At 55.8% G+C, this 9,353-nt stretch overlaps 1 protein-coding gene across 10 annotated transcripts in view; it reads right to left on the bottom strand.

Annotated features, from left to right (window-relative positions):
* Positions 1-1,053: 1,053 nt before the first annotated feature.
* LOC104999010 (chromosome unknown open reading frame, human C10orf71) overlaps positions 1,054-9,353 on the bottom strand; it is a 54,298-nt gene continuing 45,998 nt past the window's right edge. For 9 of the 10 annotated variants that reach the window (XM_010854437.1, XM_010854434.1, XM_010854439.1 and 6 more), the window contains one exon: positions 2,051-8,417. In XM_010854437.1, the coding sequence (XP_010852739.1) occupies positions 3,972-8,273 (4,302 nt within the window). In that variant the 5' untranslated portion in view covers positions 8,274-8,417 and the 3' untranslated portion in view covers positions 2,051-3,971. Of the gene's footprint in view, positions 1,463-2,050; positions 8,418-9,353 lie in introns of those variants that run through there. The other variant, XR_826534.1, reaches the window with a different exon arrangement.

Raw genomic sequence — 9,353 nt, 5'->3', positions numbered from 1 at the left:
GTGAGTGGGCTCCTCACCCCGAGGTGAGAGCTGGGCGTGTGAGTGGGCTCCTCACCCCGAGGTGAGAGCTGGGCGTGTGAGTGGGCTCCTCACCCGAGGTGAGAGATGGGCGTGTGAGTGGGCTCCCCACCCGAGGTGAGAGATGGGCGTGTGAGTGGGCTCCTCACTCCATGGCTGTTGACTGTGGGAAGTTTGAGTGCCCACCTCGAGGTGAGAGAGCTGGGCGTGTGAGTGGGCTCCTCACTCCGTGGCTGTTGACTGTGGGAAGATGCTCCACATCTCCATGCTCTGCTTCCCTTTCGCCAGTGACGCTAATGATGGTCCCTCTCGTAGGTTTGTGGCGAGGTCTGAGGCCAAGCTCCAGGCTCCTCTGTCAGGGGCTGGCACAGCCTGTGTGATGGACATTGTGAGCTCTTGGTCATTCTCCACTGAAGAGCCCTAGGACCTTTGATCATTCACTCAAAGTGCTCCGCATTCTTGTTCCTCCCTGGGAGACGCCTGGAAGAGCCGTCGTCATTGTAAAGGGGCAGCGCACTAGACGGAAGACGCAGGCGTGGCCTTTACCTACAGCTTCCGTAAGCATGTTCACCATTCTCACCACTATGCTAGTAAACAGATTGGGAGAAATAGCGCTTTTTCTGGGCAACTCAGGTGAGCGAAGCGTCAGTTCAGAAGCTGATGAACGTATCAGTTCAGTTCAGTTGCTCAGTCGTGTCCTACTCTCTGTGACCCCACGGACTGCACCACACCAGGCTTCCCTGTCCATCACCAACTCCTGGCGTTTATTCAGACTCGTGTCCATCAAGTCGGCGATGCCATCCAACTATGTCAGCAAAGGTCTATTCTACCAGGCTACACTCGGTTCTGTGCTCGTGCTGGTCAGAAATGCTAGTGAACAACCAGCTAAAATCAAAGTGAAGTCGCTCAGTCGTGTCCGACTCTTTGCGACCCCGTGGACTGTAGCCTACCAGGCTCCTCCGTCCATGGGATTGTCCAGGCAAGAGTGCTGGAGTGGATTGCCGTTTTCTTCTCCAGGTGATCTTCCCGACCTAGGAATCGAACCTGGGTCTCCACATTGCAGGCAGATGCTTTACCGTCTGAGCCACCAGGGAAGCCCTGAACAACTAGCTAAGCCAGTACACTTTGATATGGCAAGACAGATGGATTAGTATTTAATATATGTCTATCTTTGTTTGATAGATCAAAGATGGGGAAATTCTTGTTTCCTCATAAGCTGATGCACTGCTTTGTACTTCCTGGCTCAGATCAGGTGTCATTCCCACAAAAGTCCCCTTTTCCCTCCAGGCTGAGCCAGATGCCCTTCAGACCACCGTGCTAAATCCCTTACCATGTGGGCTTGTCTTTCTTCTCTGTCAGATTTGAATTCCCTGGCACAGAGATCAGATCTCATTGTCATGGTATCTTTGGTGCCCAGTGAAGCACCTGGCACAGAGCAGGATCTCTGGAAATGTAATGAGAGGGAGGAAAGAAAAGAATAAAAAAGGATAAGACTGAGGGATGGGGGGAGGAAGGGAGGAGGCAGCAGTAACTGCCCCCAACGCCACGCAGAAACAGAAAGGAATCTACCTGCAAATGAGTTGGTCCTCACTGTCTCTGGAGGCATTATCTGCTTCTAAGCAACTTAGGTCGTTTGCTGTGAGTGCTGGAGGCCTTCCATCCAGCTGACTTGCTGGGGGGCCAGATGCCCAAGGAAGGAATCCTCACTCTAGATCTGTCAGTGGATGCTGCATTTGGGCAGACACGCTTTCCTCTTCTACATCCACAGGGGCAGAGGACTGGGAGCTGCTCTTGATCTCCAAGCATCTATCTATATGGTTTCAGCTCCATCAGTGGCCCTGCTCACGTTGCTCCTCGGCCAGAAAGTGACTGGAGTCCAACGTGTGTCTGCGTTCAGTTGCTTCAGTCGTGTCCAACCCTTTTGACCCTACGGACTGTCGCCCGCCAGTCTCCTCTGTGCATGGGGGTCTCCAGGCAGGAATACTGGAGTGGGTTGCCGTGCCCTCTGCTAGAGGACCTTCTCAATGCAGGGATCAAACTGTCATCTCGCACATCTCCTGCTTTGCAGGAGGATTCTTTACCACTGAGCCACTGGGGAAGCCCGGTGCCCAAATTTGAACTCTCCTTATATAAAGTACATTTTTCTTTGTGGGGACATGGTTACTGTAACTATGGTTATTTTTTAAGTGGGGGACTCTTGTTAGGTAATTCTTTTCCTGGGTCCTAAGAATTTTGAAATGAGATACTATCTTTCCTGTTTGAGTAAGACAGAAAACAGGTGAGAGCATGCTTGTGATTTGTTGGCAGAGCCAAGATTACAACTTTGTTCTCTTCATTGGCATCCCAGTGAGTGACTTGTGGGAACCGGATTTCTCAGACAACGGCCTGCCTGAGTTCCCGGCTAACCAACCAGCTGACTCACAGGTGTAGACAAGGCTCCTGGCATTGGGCTGGGGCCGGGGGCTTGTGGAGCATTTTCACAATGAAATTCAGGTGTGATTGCACTTTTGTGGAAAACAAGCAGGTATATAAAACTCTGAGTCCAAATCACAACCCAGAATATGTTTAAAGACCCAGTATCTGTGTGAGTCTGGGACACGGTGAGCTGGGGGCCTCCCCGTCTTCCCAGCCTAGAAATGGCATGTTTGCTAAAGGGTCCAGGGCAATGCAGTCTGTATGGTCCCCTGGGACGTGAGCAGTGCTGTCCCGACAGCTGTCCCGACAGCTGTCCCTTCTAAACGAGAACGAAGGCACTCTAGCCCCCGTCTTTCCCACAGCACAAAAATTAAGAAGCTTCCGCGGAAGCCCCAGGGAGAGGCCCACGAGGCTGGCCTGATTCTTTCCCAACACGTTGTCCACAGTGGGCATCGGCTTACAGACCCTCACTGCTCTCAGCGGTGCAGAGGCGGTTGCTGCACCCTGTTACCCTGAATTGATTCAGAGTCTTTCCTCCAAATCCCAGAGGGACTCGGGAGGAGTGTGATCTCCTTTTGAGCACAGGGCACAGGTACCAGTGATTACATGGGGACTGTCAGGGCCTGACTTGGGTCCCAGTCATCCTTGATGGCGGATAGGGTCTCCCTCATCTTTGCTGCCCAGTGCTAGGGGGAGAGCCTGGCCCGAGAAGGCAGGGACACCGGGACTGTGGTGGGTGAGTGCTGAGGCCACTCTGCTCCGAGTGGAGACCCTGGGTAGCTGCCCAATCATGATGGCAAACCTGGAGGGCATGACTGTTTACTCACCAGCACAGACCCGTCTCTGCCACAGAAGAAAGATAAGAGTCCAGGGACAACACCTCATCTGCAAACTTGTTTCACTTTTTACCAGAAGATCAGAAAATAGCCTTCAGAGGAAAGTTTCTTCAGTAAAGAAAACCCATTCTATTCAAATAAATATTTCTGCAAGATTGCCTTGGGTTGCTTCTCAGCCATTTCCCCCCTAAGGTGAGCCGGAAGAGCTGCTGGGTCTGAGCGAGGGTGGGGTGGGCCCTGTATGACCTGACCTAGAAGGGGATGTGCTGGGCGGTGTGTTGCCAGCCAGGGCTCAGCGGGGTACAGCGTTTCTGGGGGCCTTAGCTGTTCTCAGGCTGTGAGCCAGCCCTTGAGGAGGAGTGGATGGGATGCTGAAGGGAAGGCTTGTTAGGAATCAGGCCGGATACACATGGGTGCCAGGGTCAGGGAGGCAGGGAGGGAGGGAGAAAGGAAGAGGAGTGGGTCCGGGATCCAGGAGCTCTGAAGGGACTCTGCTTATGTGAGCAGAGCAGCGCCCTCCCAGGGAGGCGAGCCCCTCAGGTTGGGTTTGCTCAGGATCCCAGCTTCCTCACAAATTTTAGGGATCTCAAATGGCTGAGTATGAGTTGATGTGTGTGTGTGTGTGTGATTGTTCAGGGGGAGAGGGAAGTAGCTTTTCTGGTTTTGTTGTGGGGCCGGGGGCTGGTTTGTCCACTACGATGCTCAAGAAATGCCTTCTGTGGCAAAGTCCTCTAGGTCGTTGGTGGGGATGATGCCCAGGCTTGGAGCATCTCCCCCCTCCTGCCCTGCACTCTGGGGGGGCCCCTCGGGGTGCTGGCCTGCAGAGGGCTGGGTGGGGTTGCTGGGAGCCGCAGAGGGCAGCTGCAGGCCCACCTCGTGGACGCTCTGGGGCCTGAGGCCGGCTGCCTCGGCGGTGTGAGGGCGCTGCCTTAGGAAGGTGGGGGCAGAGAGCTGAGAGGAGCAGCGCAGGGGCATCAGAGCCGTCACGGGCAGGGGCCGGAAGCCGGGGTATAGCACGTAGCGGGCAGCAAGGGCGTCCGGCGGGGTTGGCTCAGGGGAGGCCCCCTCAGAGGATGGGATGGAGACCTTGATGTATTTGCCTGTCTCTGGGTCATAGAAGGTCTTGATTTTCACCTGGAGCGGCAGATCGAAGACAAAGTACTCTCCAGACTGGGGGTCCTGGAGGACCTTCTGGGTGGCAGGGTAAGGGGGCTGGGGTGTAAGCGACTGGGGCCCCCCAGGCCTCCTCTGGACTGGCTCTGAAAGGGCTGACACCGAGTGGCGGTGCGCGGGAGGGGGCAGGGCGCGGACCACGGGGAGCCTGGGGCGGGGCCTCTCTCCGGGGGACAGCGGCCGTCGCTCTGGGTCCTCAGGGTTCAGCTTTTCTTCCCGGCGTTCTCCATGCTTCTCCTGTGGCTGGTCGATCTTTCTCCTCTTGCTTGCCAGCTTCTTTGCCCGCCGCAGGGCCTTCTCTGTTTTGGGCGGGACTGCAGGTGGCTTGCCAGCCGCCCTCTCCAGCTGAGCAGGAGGCTCTGGCTTCTCCAGGAGGCTAGCCGAGCTGGTGGCCACGTCCAGCAGTGAGCCTCTTGGAGAAAGCGTCCTGAGGTCTTCGGCTGATGGCTCCAGCTGGGGGTCGGAGCCAGGCTCCCACGCAAGGGCATGCGTCAGGTCTTCCCTCCGGGCCACCCTGCCAGGGCTGGGGCTGGCCCAGGGGCTGCTGCGCGGAGGCTCCCCTGGCAGCAGACCAGGCTCACTAAGGGCCTGGGAAGCATCGTCCCAAATGCTGCTGGCAGCAGGGGAGCATGCACTGTTCTCCTCCAGGGAGCTGGCATTGGGGGAAGCCGCCAGCTCACCGGTGACCCATCTTCTCCCCGGGGGCCCTGCTCTGGGAGTAGATAAAAAGTGACTATTGAAGCCTTGCACCTGCTCTTCCCAAAAAGCCCCCAGCTGCTGTGGGGGTAGCTGGTCTTCTGGGTCATCTTCCGGCAAAGTTATGGTAGGGATGCACCTTGGAGCGTCCAGCTTCACCGGGTCTGTTGAACCGCTCTTGCCGTTGTTCACCGTAACTTTCTGTGTGGCCTTTTGGGGTGGCTTCATCCCCTGGCCCTCTCCTGTGAGTGGAGAAGATGGAACATGCCACTTTGGGGCTGCCTGGGAGGCCTCCGACCTGGTGGCGCTGGGCACCCTCTCTTGGTCCTCCAGCCCCTCACAGGCCACCCCCTTCACGTGTGTGCCCCGGGCACTGGTGGGTGTCAGCGTGCTGGGCATTTCCTGGCTCTCAGGGGCACAGAGACCAGCATCCCCGCCCCAGCCTGGCCTTAGCAGTTCTTCTTTGTGGCCACTGCCCAGTGGGGACTCCGAGGACACGGACCTCAAGAGGGGCAGCATGATGGGTTTGATCACGGGGGTGGCCCTCAGCGTGTTGTCTTTAATTGCGAAGAGTATGTGCTTGTTTGAAGTGGAACCTGGTGAAGGGGCGAGGCCTCTGGCATGTGGCAGAGCTGTATCTGACTTACTTCCCCCGGTCCCAGTGCGTCTGAAATCAGCTTCCTCCCTCGGCGCCTTCCTGGGGCTACCTCCTGGCAAACTTTCTTCTTCTGGCAAGGATTCCCGCTTGCTGTGCTCCTCCACGCACGCATTCCCATTACTCACGGCACCACACTCTAGCTCATCTTCCTCCATCACTTTCTCCTGCTCATCCTTCCAACCGTCACCTGCATTCATGTTGTTCCTGCCGTCTTCCTGCTGGGTCTCCACGAACCACGTCTTCTGCTGATCCTCAAACGAGGCAAAGGACTGATCCGAAGAGCTGGTGCTGAATTTGGCCTTACTTTTGAGGCCTGGCATAAAATCAGACTGGCTGTCGCTATAAAACACATCTTCCTCCTCGGGAGAAAGGGGCCCTGGGGAGAATTTCGGGTTGAAGTTTGGATTCTGAAGTCCTGCCTGTTTCTCGGGTTCTGTCTCTTGAGAGATGGATCTCAAGAATCCATTCTCTAGGCCGGAGGTCTTTGGGGTCTCTGCAGCCTTCCCTGCCTCAGGGTCTTGGCTGCAAAGCTTCAGGGACAGATGTTTCCTGCGGAGGCGTTGCCTGGAGTCTGAACGCCAGCTGGGCCTGGCATCATGCATCTCTGATTCTCCATTGGTATCATCCTTCTCATAGTTGTTCCTGTTGGCAGCCTCGCCATTGACACAGAAGGGGGCTTTGGTGATAATTGATGGTGAGGTGGGAGTTAGGTAGGTGTCTGCAGAGGCTGCATCAGGGTCAGCTTTGGGGTCCTTCTGGGTACTGGTGAGTGGCACAGAAGGGCTGTCATCTGGTGTCTCCTTAGAGAACTCATCTGGAGGGTTTTCCTCGAGCCCATTGGGAAGGAGTCCGCCGTTGCTCAGGGATTCTTGGTTGCCTCTGGTTTTCTCATCTGGGCCTTTCATGAGAGGCGAGGGACTGTATGTGCTTTTCACACGCTTCCGCACATCTTTGAGGTTGAACAGCAGGCTGGGGGCTTTAGATTTGTAGCTGTCCCGGGACTGACAATCACTGGGATCCTTCTCTTGGTATCCATTTAGCTGTCCTGGGGGTGTAGGGGTTATCTCCACTGGCTGGCTGTCAGACGACTCCAGGACCTGTTTGGTGGGTATGACAGGGGTCAGAAGCTTACTGATGTTGAAAGGAGGATCGTAATGCTCGTGGGGCTCCACAGGCATATCAAGAGCATCCTTTTCTGGAAACTGCACCTGGGAATTGTGCTTTGTATACAAGGCTGGGCCTCTCCAGTTCGTCTGTTTCTTCTCTTCCGAAGCATCTTGTAGATTGTCTTTCCCTCCCTTGCCAGGCTTTGGTTTCCTCCAGGGGGCATGGGTCGGTTTCAACGGAGGAGGGTCAGCCTGTGAGCTGGAAGCTTTTTCTTCCATAGCAAATATCTGGGCTCCCAAATCCCTCGACACCCAGGTTCCAGATGTGGAGAGAGTCCCTGCAGCCATCTTGTTCTCTTCCTGACTGCAGTTGGCCCGGACATGGCAGGGGGAGGTTTTTTGCTCAGAAGCCGGGGGCTCTCTTAACAAGGGCATGTCCTCATAACGCTTGAGAGCCTTGCTTTCTGGGACAGCGTCAGCAGCATCCTTTCTCTCGGGTAGCCTCGGCTGGTGGGCATTCCATGACTCAAAAGCACTGTTCTCACTATGGAGAAAGGTCCCTTTGCGAGCCCACTCCTGGCCCCTTCCAGGCTCACTGGTGGCCGCCTTGTGGGCAGGAGAGGGGAACTTTGGCTCGAATGAATTGGCTGCATGTTCAGATGTTGGGAGGAAGCTGTTGGGGCCATGACTGGCCATTTCGGGATTCTTGGGGGCTTCCTGCTCCCCGTGCTTCCGGCCAGGCTGGTGGCTGGCCTGATGGGTGCTGGAGACTTCGGCAGGCACCCTCCTGACAGTCAGAAAGGCAGAATCGAAGCAGAAGTTGACGCCACTTTCTGGAAGAGGGGCAAATTTGGGGGGATTTTTGAGAGCTGGGGGCTTGCTGGTAGGAGGACCGCTGTCACAGCGCTGGCTCTCGGTCCTGTCGAAAGATTTGATCAGAGATGACACTTTGGAAATAGGCTTGTTGCTGCTCCTCAGGCCAGAAACTGGCACTTCCAGTCGCCTCTGGGCTGGTGTCAGTGGGGAGCTGCTTTTGGGGTACTTTTCCTCCCCTTGAACATACTTGGGCAGCTGTTGGAATGTGGCCGCCCAGCCTGCATGCTCAGTGCCTTGGGATGGTAACTGACTCCAGATGCCGCTTTTCCTGTGTGTGTGGCTCACCGTCCCCTGGTGAAAATTCCCAAACACCTGGCGGGTGATATCCGGGGACAGGGCCAGGTCAGAGTCATGGAAGGATGCGTCCTCTGAGATGCACAAGCTCCGGAACGCGCGGTCCGTGAGGCTGCTCACCTCCTTGTCTGCATCGTCCAGCACGCTGCCAATGCTTGAGGAGTCGCTGAAGCCGTCCATGCACTTCTTGCTCCCCTGCATCGTCCGCCAGCCAGCAAGCCTGTCCCCGTCAGCCAGTGGGTGCCTCTGGGGATGATTTCAGAAGGGTTGGATGCAGCTCTCTTCCCACAAAACTAGAGCTTCCTGATGATCAGATGCAATTGCAAAGTGGGAATTTCTTTTTCTCTGCAAAGGAAAGAAGTGCAGCGTATGAATATGATACCCAACTTAGTGGCATCATATAAGATGACACGCCGCTGTGGGTGGGCAAGGGTGCCCGTGATGGTTGATTTTACGTGTCAGCCTGGCTGGACCACGATGCCCAGGTTTTGGCCAAATGCCAGTGAAGCAGTTTATACTGCTTTAAAGGCCCACAATGTGAGTGGGCCTTGTCCACAAGGCTGAGAAGCCCTGAGCAGTAGGCAATCCTACTTCTAGGCTTTGGACTGCACTTGCAACATCAGCTCCCCCTCGGGGTCCAGCGTGTTGGCTGCCTGCAGACAGTAGGCTTGCCAGCCCATCGCGACACGAGCCAGTTGCTTACAGTAAGCTCCTTCTCCCTCCATGTGCATATACATACATATATACACATGGGGGTGTGTGTGTGTGTGTGTGTATAAATAATAGGATGTGTGTGTGTGTGTGTGTGTGTATTGGTTCTGTTCCTCTGGAGAACCCTGACTAATACAGTGCCTCAAGTGCAGATGTGTCATTTTTGCAGAGAACTTCCCTGGCATTCCATGTTTCCTCCTCGCCGCCTGTCACAGTGCCTGGTTTATTTCCTCTGTGGTCCTGAGCACAATCTAAAATAAAATGTACTTCTTTCTTGACCAGCCTCTGCTTAGCCTATAAGAACCAGGTGCTCAGGAGCCGCTAGACTGTCTGCTTGCTGACTGCCCTGGTCCCAGAGCCACCCCAAGCGGGCACAGACCCTACAGCCTGGGATCCTTCACTCTCCAACGTGCCCTTGGATGTGGCCAGCGGGAGGTGCTGGTAGGAGCCTGGACTGAGGGGGACCCAGCAGGCCAGGCATTTCCGTCCCTCTGCTTGCTTCCTGCTCTGACTGTGGGTGGGGTCCGGGCAGTACTGCAGTCTTCTCTAACTACGGCCCCTCCCCGGGCT

This window comes from Bison bison, unplaced genomic scaffold (assembly GCF_000754665.1).
Source record: "Bison bison bison isolate TAMUID 2011002044 unplaced genomic scaffold, Bison_UMD1.0 scf7180017864341, whole genome shotgun sequence".
Lineage (NCBI taxonomy): Eukaryota > Metazoa > Chordata > Mammalia > Artiodactyla > Bovidae > Bison > Bison bison.
Note: the sequence above shows the minus strand (reverse complement) of the source record. Positions and strands in the feature narration are given on the sequence as shown.